The sequence below is a fragment of the Oncorhynchus kisutch genome, linkage group LG9 (assembly GCF_002021735.2).
Source record: "Oncorhynchus kisutch isolate 150728-3 linkage group LG9, Okis_V2, whole genome shotgun sequence".
Classification (NCBI taxonomy): Eukaryota; Metazoa; Chordata; class Actinopteri; order Salmoniformes; family Salmonidae; genus Oncorhynchus; species Oncorhynchus kisutch.
Genome location: NC_034182.2, coordinates 11,837,977 through 11,853,288, shown reverse-complemented (window position 1 = coordinate 11,853,288; position 15,312 = coordinate 11,837,977). Strand labels below are relative to the sequence as shown.

General features: G+C 45.4%; 1 protein-coding gene across 1 annotated transcript; it reads left to right on the top strand.

Moving 5' to 3' along the window:
- The first annotated feature begins 3,798 nt into the window (after positions 1-3,798).
- On the top strand, positions 3,799-13,206 carry LOC109896751 (prosaposin receptor GPR37). The gene is made up of 2 exons (XM_020491083.2): positions 3,799-5,687; positions 10,712-13,206. Exons 1-2 carry the CDS (start codon positions 4,575-4,577, stop codon positions 11,525-11,527), a joined length of 1,929 nt encoding a protein of 642 aa, XP_020346672.1. The 5' UTR covers positions 3,799-4,574; the 3' UTR covers positions 11,528-13,206.
- Positions 13,207-15,312: the final 2,106 nt, after the last annotated feature.

Genomic DNA, 15,312 nt, shown 5'->3' with positions numbered 1-15,312 from the left:
CATTATGGCCAAACCGTATTATTTTTGTTTTATCAGACCAGAGGACATTTCTACACAAAGTACGATCTTTGTCCCAATGTGCAGTTGCAAACCGTAGTCTGGCTTTTTTTATGGAGGTTTTGGAGCAGTGGCTTCTTCCTTGAGCGGCCTTTGAGGTTATGTCGATATAGGACTCGTTTAACTGGGATATAGATGATTTTGTACCTGTTTCCTCCAGCATCTTCACAAGGTCCTTTGCTGTTGTTCTGGGATTGATTTGCACTTTCGCACCAAAGCACCATCTCCAAGAGACAGAACACGCCTCCTTCCTGAGCGGTATGATGGCTGCGTGGTCCATGGTATTTATACTTGTGTACTATTGTTTGTACAGATGAATGTGGTACCTTCAGGTGTTTGGAAATTGCTCCCAAGGATGAACCAGACTTGTGGAGGTCTTTAATGTGTTTTTTGATGTCTTGGCTGATTTCTTTTGATTTTCCCATGATGTCAAGCAAAGAGGTGCTGAGTTTGAAGGTAGGCCTTGAAATACATCCACAGATACATCTCCAATTGACTCTAATTATGTTAATTAGCCTATCAGAAGCTTCTAAAGCCATGACATAATTTTCTGCAATTTTCCAAGCTGTTTAAAGGCACAGTCAACTTAGTGTATGTAAACGTCTGACCCACTGGAATTGTGATACAGTGAATTATAAGTGAAATAATCTGTCTGTAAACAATTGTTGGAAAAATTACTTGTCTCATACACAAAGTAGATGTCCTAACCGACTTGCCAAAACTATAGTTTGTTGACAAGAAATTTGTGGATTGGTTGAAAAACTAACTAACTCAAACAATGTGATTTTCTGGATTTTTGTTTTAGATTCCGTCTCTCAGAGTTGAAGTGTACCTATGATAACAATTACAGACCTCTACATGCTTTGTAAGTAGGAAAATCGGCAAAATCGGCAGTGTTTCAAATACTTGTTCTCCCCACTGTATCAATGATGTCGCTCTAGCTGCTGGTGATTCTCTGATACACCTCTATGCAGACGACACCATTCTGTATACATCTGGCCCTTCTTTGGACGCTGTGCTAACAAATCTCCAAACGAGCTTCAACGCCATACAACACTCCTTCCGTGGCCTCCAACTGCTTTTAAATGCGAGTAAAACTAAGTGCATGCTCTTTAACCGATTGCTGCCCGCACCTGCGTCATCTATACTTCTTTGCTAGGTAAAGCCCCGCCTTATCTCAGCTCACTGGTCACCACAGCAACTCCCACCTGTAGCACGTGCTCCAGCAGGTATATTGCACTGGTCATCCCCAAAGCCAACACTTCCTTTGGCCGCCTTTCCTTCCAGTTCTCTGCTGCCAATGACTGGAACTAATTGCAAAAATCTCTGAAGCTGGAGTCTTATATCTCCCTCTCTAACTTCAAGCATCAGCTGTCAGAGCAGCTTACCGATCACTGTACCTGTACACAGCCAATCTGTAAATAGCACACCCGACTACCTCATCCCCATATTATTACTTAACCTCTTGCTCTTTTGCACCCCAGTATCTCTACTTGCACATCATCATCTGCACATCTATCACTCCAGTATTAATGCTAAATTGTAATTATGTTCACCTCTAGGGCCTATTTATTGCCTCCCTACTCTTCTACATTTGCACACACTGTACATAATTTTTCTATGTTTCCTTTCTTTTGTGTTATTGACTGTATGTTTGTTTATGTGTAACTCTGTGTTGTTGTTTTTGTCGCACTGCTTTGCTTTATCTTGGCCAGGTCGCAGTTGTAAATGAGAACTTGTTCTCAACTGGCCTACCTGGTTAAATAAAGGTGAAATTAAAAAAATATATATATAAAATTGTCCGTGCCGACTAATTGGCCACACCTGATATTAATGATTACTTGTTTAATTTGAAATGGGATCTGTTTGAATAGAATAAAATGAACAGCTTTGTATGAGTTGGCATGTTAGCTCCATCCTGGTTGTGCAGTGGACAAATTCCATGGATTGTTTCCTGTCTGTGGTTGGAGTTCAAAACAGTAAACTTAAGCTAGCAGTGTTATTCAATTCTTATTGAAACATGTTCTCAGAATGTTATTTAATAACCTATAATTTACCTTCTCAGAACATTAATAAAACCTCCCAGGAAAACTTTAAAGGAACCATAGTAAAACGTTCTCAGAACCTCCTTGCAACCTAAAATGTAGTTCCCAGAACAGGCGAAATTTAAAAAAAAAACATTAAGTTTTACCAATCAGGACATTTTTGGCTTCGTTCCCAGAACCAATGGGAAACCAAAAACGTACATTCCCACGATTTCCAAGGAACCAAATGTGCTAGCTGGGTACTGTGTGGTCCGTTTTGACTGTTACTAGACGGTCTTTTCTTCCTCCAGTTGGTCTTCAATGTGGTCTTAATGTCCTCAAACCTTGAATAGTCTATTAGTTCATTACATTATGATACAGTATCTAGCCTACTGTGTGTGGCCAGTTTGAACAGTACCAACATTCCCCTCTTCCCTCCTACTGCAGGAAATGTTTCTGCAAGGCTCGACAGGCTCCATCTTGTCCATATACTCAAAACAATTTGTTTCCATTTAATGTGTCAGCCCAGAGTCAGAGCTCTTGTCAGCCCAGAGTCAGAACTCTTGTCAAACAAGTCTGTTCTCTAACTATAAACACTCTGAGAACAGAAATGATGGGTTATTTTGAGTATTTTTTTGTATAACTTTCACTGAACTCCAAGCACAAATAAGACAGATGGACATTCATATCCTTATGCATTAATCATGCAAACACATTTTTTTGTATTATTGTGACACAGCATCTGTGAGATTTGTGCGAACCTATAAACTGCTGTTGTCTATTCATGGAATTAATCCACTGCGCCACCAGAATGGAGTTAGCATGCCATGTGTTTTTTACGCATACAAAGCTGTTCGTTTTAGTCTATTCAAACAGACCCCATTTCAAAGGAAACACTACGATCACTAACAATAAGATCAGGCGTGGCCAATTAGAGGGCTCGGCCACAACACCTGAATACACTTAACAAAGATAGTTCGTTTTGTTGATCCTGAGAACAGAATGTATATATTTTTAAATCACATTCTTAGAACGTTCTCTGAATATGACTCAAGTATTCTTGTGTTTTTTTTAATGTAACGTTTTCTTAGCATTTGAGAACAGAATGTATGCGTTTCAATAAAATGTTGGAACGTGAGAACGTCACTAAAGTTGTCTTGTGTTTTTTTATGGAACATTTTCTTAAAGATCTCGGGAAGAATTTGAGAACATGAATTTAAATAGAACCATTACAAAACCTGAATGAAATGTTATGCTCTGAAGTGCTGAAATGTCCACAGAAGAACGTTGTTTCTTCAGGTTCTTGGAACAATTGGAGAACATTCCCAATGTCAAACCAGTTGGAGAACGTTCCTAGAACATTACCAGAATTGAAATGAAATGTAACCATGTTTGAACTTTTAGGAAACATTCTGTTAACGTAATGAAATACCAAGAAAATGACGTATTTTTTTGTTGTCAAGTTCCTTAAATGTTCTGAGAATGTTCCAAAGACAAGCAACTATCCTGCACCATTCCCAAAAAGGTTGTTTGTAAAATAACCATTGGACCCCCATGCTTTCACCAAGATCTAAGAAACATATGATTGTCGAACTGTATGTGCTAGCTGATATGTGTATACATAGCCTGTAGGCTACTAGGCTACTGCAGATGTTTTGCACAATAACTGATATCGAGAAAATAGACATCAGAATAGTTTAAACGCCAAATATTATATTACACCATGGAGAAAGTGGTCAGTATACGGCGATAAAGCCATGTGTAATATGATGATAATATATTTATCGCGTGCGCGTCATCGGGCGTGGTTGGCTACCAGCGGCGGTAGTCTGGAGGCAGGATCTGATGGATGCGGAGTGACAGATCAGGGTTAGCCGCCAGGGGATTCCATTTTCTTCCACATTCCTTCCCGAGACACCCAGCTCACCTCCGTGCTCCACGGAGCGGACAGGGAGAGCCAGCCAGAGCCGCGCCTCTCTTCTCTCTCAGCTCGCAGCTGTGTAACAAACACACAGCAGGACACAGCAGCAGCGCCTCACAGCCTGTGAGTCTCAGCCAGACCCAACCACAGCCAGTGCAGCCTATTCGGCTCAAAAAGGAAAGTCCGGTGATCTGCTGTTTATGGAGATGAGATGCATGTGACCATGTTGTCGCTGTAAAATGAGTTTGCTAGCGGCGTGTGGTTCCATGAGGACCTTGCAGGGATATCTCGTTTGGTAAGGCATGGCACTTTCTACTTGACAAAAATACATCTCACAGGAGGAGGTGGCGGCAGACTTGCACAGAACAACGGAGACGGCGGAGACCAAACACAGTGCGCTGAATTTGGATATGAGCTAAAAGTTTGCAAACCCTATAAGATGTTTGGGATCTACATTGAGGGTTAAAGTTTAGTGTAATTTTTTTTGTTATTATGGGTGTAGACTGAATGGGAGTTTATTCTCTGCACTGAGATAAGGATGGCTTTCTGAGGAGTATATATCTGTCTGCGCTATGATCTGGACCATGCGGACTCTGATGCTGAGGACGCTGTGTGTGTTGTTGGGGAATGCACATGTCTTATCGCTCAGAAATAATGGAAACATACGGACTAGAGAAACAGCAGGGGGTTATTATGGGCTTAACGCTACAACAACCCACAGGACCGCTCACACAGCCATCAGAGAGGGTCCCCAAAACACAGCCTATGACAGCACTCGCTCCGGGGGACACGCTACAGGTACGTCCTACTCCAAACAGACTCTTCAAACGTGGATGGAACGTTTTCATTCTACTTCTGTGAGAAGGATGCGCGTAATTCAGGATGAAACAAAGCATAGACATGTGGGATTAAAACGACAGCACTCCAACAGAACACTGACACGGGGGGATTACTCCGTCACCCCGCACAGGGACCTGGTGCGCCGCCACAAGAGGAGAAAGTTGAATAGTGAGATTGGCGCGGCCGCTGCCATGGGGACGGCAGGTGGATACAATACCACTAAGCCCCCAGCAATGGGCCAGCAACGCGGGGGACAACTGGACAGCGACAGACGCAAGAGAGGCACAAAAGACGAGCAGAAGAAGGCGTTTAAGAGGGAGAGGAGGAGAAAAGTGTTGAACAAAAGCTCAATGGCTTTATCTCAGGGGCAGAGCGCAGTGGACGGGCTGGGCCCCCCTCTCTCTCCATGGGAGCCAATACCCAAGCCCCTAGCTCTCACCTCTACCGACCTACCCCTCGACCTCTTCACCAGGAGAAGCGAGATGTTTACTTACCGCGAGGAAAACCCGTGGGATGCCACTCCAATGACCCCTCCCAACACAGCAGATTTTGGACGCGAAATCAAAAACCCATTTTACCCTGTGACAAGTGAAACCTTTGGCGCTTATGCTATCACGGGCGTTTCTGCCATCATTTTCCTCGCTGGGATAGCAGGGAACATAGCCATACTGTGCATCGTGTGTCAGAACTACTATATGAAGAGCATCTCCAACTCTCTCATAGCTAACCTGGCCATCTGGGATTTTGTGGTCGTCTTCTTTTGTCTGCCCCTCGTCATTTTCCATGAATTGACTAAGTCCTGGCTACTGGGAGAATTCACCTGTAAAATCGTGCCATATCTGGAGGTATTCTATTATGTTCTATACTATTATATTCTATTCTCCTACAGATGTTCTCCTTATATTGGTGGAAGATGTGTCTTGGGGCATCTGAACACTTCTCTTGGCATAGGCACAATTTCTAAAAGTATTGCATTGTGTATTACATATTTATAATGCGCTATTGTCATATTCAGAACAACTTGTGATAGAAAAGCCTATCACAGTGAACATGACACTAATCCATTTCACCCTAACACGGGATTAGCCTCCATCGGCACAATAATAAACAAGATGAGTTCCCACCAAGATCAGATGTCACCTCATCGCAATTGTGACACCCAGTGTGACACTGCTACGCACACCTGCTGGCTGCTGAGGAGAAGTGGCCTCCCTCCACCCACACACTTAATCCTTCCCTCTATCTCTCCCTTTTTTTTGTCCCACTTCTGTGTCTCTCCTTTTCTCTATCGCTCTATCTCTCTCGCTCTATCACACTCACACAACTCTGTGCCTGTCTACTACAGTATGATATCTCTGTCTTTCTCACCTACACATACAAGGGGCCTAAGTAAATCACAAAACACCACACCCAGTTTATAGCCATCTCACTTTACCCTGGGTGGGTATCAGTGTGATGCAATGTTCAACCTGTGTGTGTGTGTGTGTGTGCAGTCATGCCTTTCCTTTGTAAGGCCGTTGGGTTAAAACCAGTTTCGTATTCCCACAACTATAGTATCTCATTGTACAGTGTAGCAGTGAAACTGACGGAGGATTTTGGGTTGCTGCTGCAGAGCAACATGAGTTCGAAGTAGAGCACTAGGTGTAGGGTGAGGAGCGCTTGAAGAAGGTGTCAGTAGACCGTCTGGCTAGTGTGTGTGTGTGTGTGTGTGTGTGTGTGTGTGTGTGTGTGTGTGTGTGTGTGTGTGTGTGTGTGTGTGTGTGTGTGTGTGTGTGTGTGTGTGGAGGTTGGGGTCCATGCGTGAGGGTGAGTGCCTGCAGGCACGTTTGTGAATTTTAGGCATGCATGCCCATGAGTCCCTGCATGCGTCAGTGCATGCATGTGTGTGTCGCCCGGCCATGCGTGTGTATGTGTGTGTCCTCAGCCCTGTGTGTCCTCAGCCCTGTGTCGTGCTGAGCTGATCCACTGTGACTGTATGTGGGTTAAGTGGGGAGTAATGTCGCTCCGCAGGCAGGATGTGGGAGAGAACACTCCACTGGGAGGAGAGGAAGCCTCGGGCTGCGTTGCCCACTGGCTCATGACCCACACGCACACACCCACACGCGGATGTGTGTGCAGACGCAATCAGACAGACTCACAGACGAAGACACACGCACATACATGACCACACAGACACGCACTCATACACGTCCATAAACCCATATTCCAATCCCCAGAGCCCAGACGGTAGAAATGAGCCCAGCTGACATGGTGATGATAATGCATTAGATACAGACAGCTAGGAGAGGAGGAGAGCTGCTACAGTATTCCACTGAGACATGGACAGTCCCTCTGACACTGATGGGAGGATCTCTCTGTGGTGTGCACAGCTTATGTGGCCTGGTCATGTGGTGTGTGTGAGTAAGTGTATGTGGTCAAGTCTCCAGTGATGTGCAGAGCTTCGAAGGAGGGAAGCCAAGTGGAAGAGGCCCTTGTGCGTCACGAGTGGTGTTATGTGAATCACGTCCCTGGCTAACATCTGCAGCGTAGGCTATATCAACAGCCACAGCCAGTAGTGAGTAGTGAAGATATTGCTTCTATAAGTTCAGTGGGAACAGTGAGGCTCAGATAGGCATAGATGGGTTCTCTACAGCAGCTTTGTCCGTTCTCAGACAGAGAGAGACTGGGAGGCTGAGGTGCTGCTGTCTGCGGGGAGATAAACTCATCCCAGTCTGCTGCAGGGAATAGACGTTCTACTGGGAGCCATTGAGGTCGGAGGTGGAGGACTGTATTGTGCTGGGATTGGTGTTAATAGCTAGACATTCATCACCCTGACACCCATGTAGGTGGGCGCGCACATGCACAGACTCAATCACACACGCATACACAAGCTTAATCTCTCTCATTTATGGACACATGCACAGAATCTCAAACACACACTAAATCTCACACACACCTAGACTCTCTCTCTCTCTCACACACACACACACAAATGCACACTCACCTACACACGCAGAAACTCATACACACACACACGGTAGCAGGGCGTGCTGAGATTCCAGATGGGTGGGATGGCCTGCCCTCCACTGATCGTTACCCACGGCGATCCTCTCTCTGCACGTGCTCACTGTGATTAGGGGAAGGACTCTCACACACACATACACACACACACTCCCACATACACACCACACACTCCCACATACACGTATACACTTCTTCCAACACACATATACACACACACACACACCACTCCGCCCAACAGCACATTGTCTGCCCCTCTATTACTCATTACTCATGCGGTCTGTCCGGCTATGTTAATGATTCAGTGTATATAATTAGTATTTGTAAATAATGGATGATGGGTGATAATTATCCCATTCGAGCTATTTGTAGCTACAGAATGAGTAGATGCTTACTTTGCTGAGAGATAGACCACATAGATACATAACAACATCACAACCCAGAGAGAATCTAACAAAAATTAAAGAAGCAGGAATGAAATATTGACTAATTTATAACTGTGTGAACCATGTGTATAGACAGCCAGTGTAGAATAGAATAGAACTGTAATATCCACTTGTAAATAGACATTTACCATGAGCTTCATCTCAACAGTAACCCAGGGTAACCGTATCACACACAGAGCTAAAGCAGTGAACATTGAATCAGTGTTACAGTTCAGAGGCTACGTCATGGAGTCCCAAAGAGTAGTGACTTCATGACGCTCAGGTCCAGATCTAGCCCTGTCTGCCAGCCTGTCTCTGTGATGATCCATTCCCTGACTGTACAGAGGAGACTGATGATCCCCGTGGCAGAGTGGCAGCCGGGGGACTAGGCTTCTCCTGTTGGAGTTATGGTCTGGGGAAGGAGTAAGAGAGGGAGGGAGGGAGGGAGGGAGGGACAGACGCAGTCAGCCTGTAACAGACCTGAACTGTAATAGCCTTTGTCTTCAGCTTATTCATGTGCTCAGTGTGTGTGTTTCTGTGTCTGCATGTGTATGTGTGCATTCGTGTGTGCATTCGTGAGCATTGCACCATTTATCAATAGATAAGAGTCATTACTACGACAGCCGCTCATGATCCAACATGGCCGCCCGCCGCGGGTCATCAAGTCACTCAGTTGCCATTGAACTCCAATTAATAACATGGGTTTTGAAGGCAACTGTTCAGAGGAGCTTAATCAGGGAATTTGTGGGCCATTATTAAACCAGCAACAGGGGAAATATCTCTATTACCTGCTGCACAATACAAGTAACTAAGACACAATGGTGCTGTAGAGACTGTCAGCATGACCACAGACAAGGCAGACGTGACAGGGGTCATTTACACAGAGAGGGTATTTGCCAAATTGGCCTGTTAATCATTATGAAGATGTCAGGCTGTTGTATGAATAATTAGGCTAGCGAAAGGAATAATCACGCATACACACACTCACACAAACACACACAGCTTTCAGTTAAGCAACGTTAGCTCCACACTAGCTCCAGCACCATGGCCATTGGTCCATATCTTTGATCTACATATCGGTACAAAGCTGGGCTTGTCCTATTCTGCCACCCCCACCCTCTCTCTCCTGCTCTGTGAGATCTGATCAAAGAAATCACCCCTGTCTATGTGAGAGTGTTTAGTTTGACTTGTCTCCAGCCTAGTGTTCAGGCTCTATTCACCATGTGGGCACCTGTGTGAGTGTACAAAGCAGAGTAGGGCTCGAAGGCAGATACCTGGCACACAGATGCAAGGTGCACGGTTGGCCAGGATGCAGGAAGCCCTCTAGGTGTAATTAAAGCAACCAATCACACTGTACGACCTGCACAGGCTGAAGGTCACCAGTAGTCACCATAGAAGAGGGATCTTGTTTACAAGGTATACACGTTTTTGGTTAAATCAATGTTTCACCAACTTAACGGGGAGGGGGGGGGGGATCATGTTATGCTCCTTTGAAGTGTACAGGAGTATGTACCAGGTGCAAGGTATCAAAATGTCTCCTAAAAGGATTAGGAATACCCTACACACTATCACACCTCTTTGAAGTCTACCGGAGCATGCGGTACAATAGGATGCAGGTATTTACTTTCCTTTCTCTCTAATGGCTGACCCAGTGTTGTTCTCTTTTGGCTCTACTTCCTCAAAACAGTAGCAGCTTTGGCAGAGATCCATAGTTCATGTGCGGCTCTCCTCTCTATCTCGATCTCTGCAGGATGTTACTGTTTAGAAGGCTGTAGCCTCTGTGGCCTCCCAGGGACGTCTGTGAAACACTAGTCTAATTAACAGATAGAGAGAAGGAGAGGGGAAGGGAGAGGGGAGAGGGAGTGGGGAAGGAGAGAGGACAGAGAGAAAGAGAGAGAGGACAGAGAGAAAGAGAGAGAGTGCATGAGAGAGAGATGAGAGAAGGAGAGTGAGGTAACGAGAAGAGGGAGTGGTTGAGAGAGAGAAACCACAGCTTTACTGTTTATGTAGTAAACTGCAGCAGCAGTAATCACAGGGCAGGACAGTACAGACTACAGCAGCTGGGTCTGGGTCTGGCTACAGTTAGTTTTCCCTGTAGTAACTGCAGTCAAAGTGATTCCAGCTGGAGAGGAACATGTTCTAGGATCCTTGCTGTGCCTCAGTCTTTCAGACTCAAACCGAAGCAGAGCAGAGACTTGGTTCTGAATGATGTGTTTTCTAAGCTTTGAGAGGCTTAGAATTTGGCACCTTTTTTCAGTTTGATGCATTCTTTCAATTCAAGGAAAGACTCCTCTGTCAGATTTCTAAGAGGGGTGTTGTCGTCTTTGTGAAAGTAAAATTTAAAAAGGTCTATTTGGTGTATACTGTCAGATGATTCAACATTCTGATAAACCATTTGTCTTTGTGATAAACCATTAACCATTTCTCCCTGTATTTGTCCCCAGGTGGCATCTCTAGGTGTGACCACGTTCACCCTGTGCGCTCTGTGCATTGACCGGTTCCGCGCAGCCACAAATGTCCAGATGTATTACGAGATGATCGAGAACTGCACCTCCACTACAGCCAAGCTCGCCGTCATCTGGATCGGAGCTCTCCTATTGGCTCTCCCTGAGCTCCTGATCCGCCAGCTGGTCACAGAGGACCCCGCTCTCCCAGATGACCCCCCTACGGAGCGCTGCGTGGTGCGCATCTCGACATCGCTCCCAGATACGCTCTACGTCCTGGGCCTAACCTACGAGGGCGCGCGGCTCTGGTGGTGCTTCGGCTGTTACTTCTGCCTCCCTACGCTCTTCACCATCGGCTGTTCCCTCGTCACGGCCCGCAAGATCCGCCGCGCCGAGCAGGCCTCTGTCCGCGGCAACAAGAAGCAGATACGCCTAGAAAGCCAGATGAACTGCACCGTCGTGGCGCTCGCCATCGTCTACGGCGCCTGCGTGGTCCCGGAGAACATCTGTAACATCGTGTCGGCATACATGGCGGCGGGCGTGCCGGAGCGGACCATGGCGGTCTTACACCTCCTGTCACAGCTGTTGTTGTTCTGCCGGGCGGCAGTGACGCCTGTGTTGCTCCTGTTATTATGTCGTCCGCTAGGCAGAGCCTTCCTGGACTGTTGTTGTTGCTGCTGCTGTAACCATGCCCACTCCTCAGGCACGGCTAGTGATGATAATGAGCATGAGTGTACCACAGAGCTGGAGCTGTCGCCCTTCAGCACCATACGCAGAGAGCTCAGCAACTACACTCCCGCAGGGTCCAACTGTTAAAACCACTGTTGATAAAACCACAGTGCAGTCAAAAACATGATTTTCCTATGTTTTATATTCAGTGTATATTTCCACACTATGAGGTTGGTATAATACTGTGAAAATTATGATAATGCCCCTTTAGTATCAGAGCCTTTTGAAAAGACGGCCTGAAATTCAGCCAGTTTTGGTGGGAAGGAGTTTTTGGCCTGCCTGGTGACATCACCGGGTAATAAATGAGTTAGACCAATAAGAAAGATAGTTACAAACGTCTCTGCCAAAAACAGCTATTTTTCCGTTTTCCCCTCCCCACTCAGACCATTCCCAGACAATTTTGGCAAAATTCTTGCTTAAGAAATTGTTATTTGGGAAGAGGCTGTTTTTGTTTCTTTTCTGACCATTTTAATTGAAAACAATCACAGTAAGTTACTTCTGGGTAGTAAGTTACCCAGAAATGATTTGATATTGAGATAAAAACAGCTGCATTGGAACTTTAATGACAACACAGCTACACAGCTGCAGGACAATACAAACATACCAGCACACAGAACTGTGCAACTTCACACCTGCAGAGTCAAACTGCTAAGGCTGCAAACCTTTACAACTATAGTACTATACAACATTTCACAAGCAGGATCCAACTGCTTAGATTACATACCTGGACACTTAGATTACATACCTGTACAAAACTACAGTAGGCTACTACACAATTAGCTACACGACTGACAAACTGGGTGCTACACAACTATTGTACAGTATACTATTACACAACTACTGTATATAACTACACACTAGCAGGGAAAAAGTGTCAGGACTACACACTTTACATCCGCAGGGAGCAAGTAACATCTGAACAGCCATACTGCCGAGACAACTGCACAACAACCCAACTGCACTACAACTCCCAATACACATACTGTGCTCCAACCCAGTACACAAACCCAGTGGTCTGAGCTGGGACCAGACATGAACGGACAAAGCCAGACACTCGACACCAGACTATACTGGACTGTGTTGAGCTGAAAGGGACTCGGTGGAGTGGACTAGGGGTTGGCTGGGCTGGAGTGGAGTGGAGTGGACTCTGAATACTTGACTGGAGTGGACTGGGCTGGACCGGACATACTCACGTCACCCCTCACTCAAACACTGCACTCGCGATTCAGTTCACACACACGCCTTACTCGCACACTGGACTGTACATACTGTATACTACACACTCTATCACTCTAGTGAAGGAAAGATATATAGAGAAGGAAGGATATGGAGGAGGAATATGAGGATATTACGAGCATATTGTGATTGTTATTCTTTTAATGCACATTAATATTACTGTAATCGTCGTGGTTGATTTCTGAATACAACTCTGCACTGCCAAACACCTTTCCTTGCTTTGATACTCTGTCGTTCCCTCCTGTTAGTGTCAGAGTCAGGGCCTCTCTGTCTCTGTGTCTTTTCTGACAGTAACTTGTCGTAAATGGCCAAGTGTACAGTGTTGTGATTCAGACTCTTGATGAAGTCAGTGATTCTTGTAAACCGTTTTATTGAACTTTGTGAGTATCTTGTTCACTCTGTCTGTATTTGATACTAGAAGATGTAAGCGCACACGGTCATCAGTCTAGTTTCTGGTTTCTAAAATAGCTTTTCTATAGCCAACAAAAACGGTCCCTTTGATTAAAAAAAATAACTTGATCTTGACTGTAGAACTGCAGCTCTGTGTAGACATTTTTTGAGTGGTGTATTACTTTCTTTGTGTTCCTGACCTGAAAATATCATTCTTGATTAGAATTCGAATTCACAATGTTTTCCCCATACACAAGGGTACAAACGCACCGTGGCTACGCGACACCACAGACACTTCCATATACATCATCTATAGATTACACAGACAGAGCAGAGCATACATCAACAGCATGTATCACCGCATATGATTTCCTTATAACCGTCTTTACAGTGTTATACAACGGTGACGATAGCAAAGAAGCGTCTGGCGTGTACTCGAGTCTGTGTTAGCGGCGATAAGGAAGATGAATGTTGTGGCTATTATCCCCATAACAGAATTATCTGTCATAAGAAGACTAAGCAGAGCCAGCTCTGTTTCCGCACCTGGGTGACTCTGCTGTGTATACTGCTGCACTCCCACTGCTCTGAGGAGGTGGTATTTTCTTTCTCACACCACCGCACATCCGCTCCTCTATTTGATGTGTCGCAGTGAGAGAGAGAGAGAGAGAGAGAGATAGATCAGCTATTTCTGTCTGTGTAAGAGAACAGCTCGGAAAGACAGGCAGGAACGGACCATACTAACATTCTACTGACAAGACACACGTATTCTAATTACTACTGACAATCAATGTCTTCTGACGTTCTATCAAGACATGGTCATTTAGGGGTGACATTCGACTCATTTCCAACAGACAGTCAACAGGATTGGCATTGATTCGTGCCATTTTATGCAGGACTGCGACATCTAAGTCATTCACCTCTCAGATTCTGAATCAAAAAGCACAATTTACATTCTGATTAAAATTGCAGATCTGTGCACAATGTTTATTTATCTGTTATTTTACCAGGTAAGTTAACTGAGAATACATTCTCATTTGCAGCAACAATCTGGGGAATAGTTAGAGGGGAGGATGAATGAGCCAATTGTAAACTGGGGATTATTAGGTGACTGTGATGGTTTGATGGCCAGATTGGGAATTTAGCCTGGACACCAGGGTTAACACCCCTACAATAAGTGCCATGGGATCTTTAATGACCACAGAGAGTCAGGACACCTGTTTAACATTGCATCTGAAAGACAGCACCCTACACAGGGCAGTGTCCCCAATCACTGGCCTTGGGATATTTTTTAGACCAGAAGAAAGAGTGCCTCCTACTGGCCCTCCAACACCACTTCCAGCAGCATCTGGTCTCCCATCCAGGGACTGACCAGGACCAACACTGCTTAGCTTCAGAAGCAAGCCAGCAGTGGTATGCAGGGTGGTATGCTGCTGGCTAAATTGGGGCTATCGTCTAAATCTTTTCCTTCTCTTCCCATCTGAGATCAAACTGCATCGTGGGCTGCTGTCGCCGTTGCGTCCCAGGTAGGATGACAGGCATCTGTGCCATTCATGCTGGTAATTTTCCTAAAAACAATAGGACTCTAGACATCACAGTGGCTCAATCACACTCAATCAGAGCCTCAGTGGCTACAGCCCTGTGTACAGCTCCATCTGCACCTCTATCTGTCTGTCTGTCTGAGCCTTTGTCTGTCTGTCTCTGATGGAGCAGGATGAAGAATACTCCTTATTCAATTCGCTGTTGGCATTATCATTCAATCTCAGGACCAGTTTCCCACACCCAGATTAAGCCTGAAATTAAGTTTAAGATTTCCATTGAGTTTCATGCTTTTCAGGCCAGGAATAGGCTTAATCGGAGTCCGGGAAACTGGTAGGCTACATCTATTGAGCTACCTGGCTGTATTAAATTATCAGCAGCCATGCTTATAAAACTCTAATCATTCTAATGAGTATATTTTGGGCTGGGTGACATCATAACAGTTACCCGTTAGACCTGACACGATTTCACGCCACATCAGCGTTAGCCATGGCCAGTGCTATGCTAACGCTAGCCCCTCTCTCTTCAAATCTCTGCAGCCCAGTGCTTACAAGACCCTTTCTCATCACATCACTGCGGCAAAGAGCTAATGCTAACTAGCCCCTTCTCACATCACTGCAGCCCAGCGCTAATGCTAGGCTAAAGCTATTCACTAAGCCCCTTTCTCCTCATATCACTGTGGCCCAGCGCTAACGCTAGCTTGCCCTTTC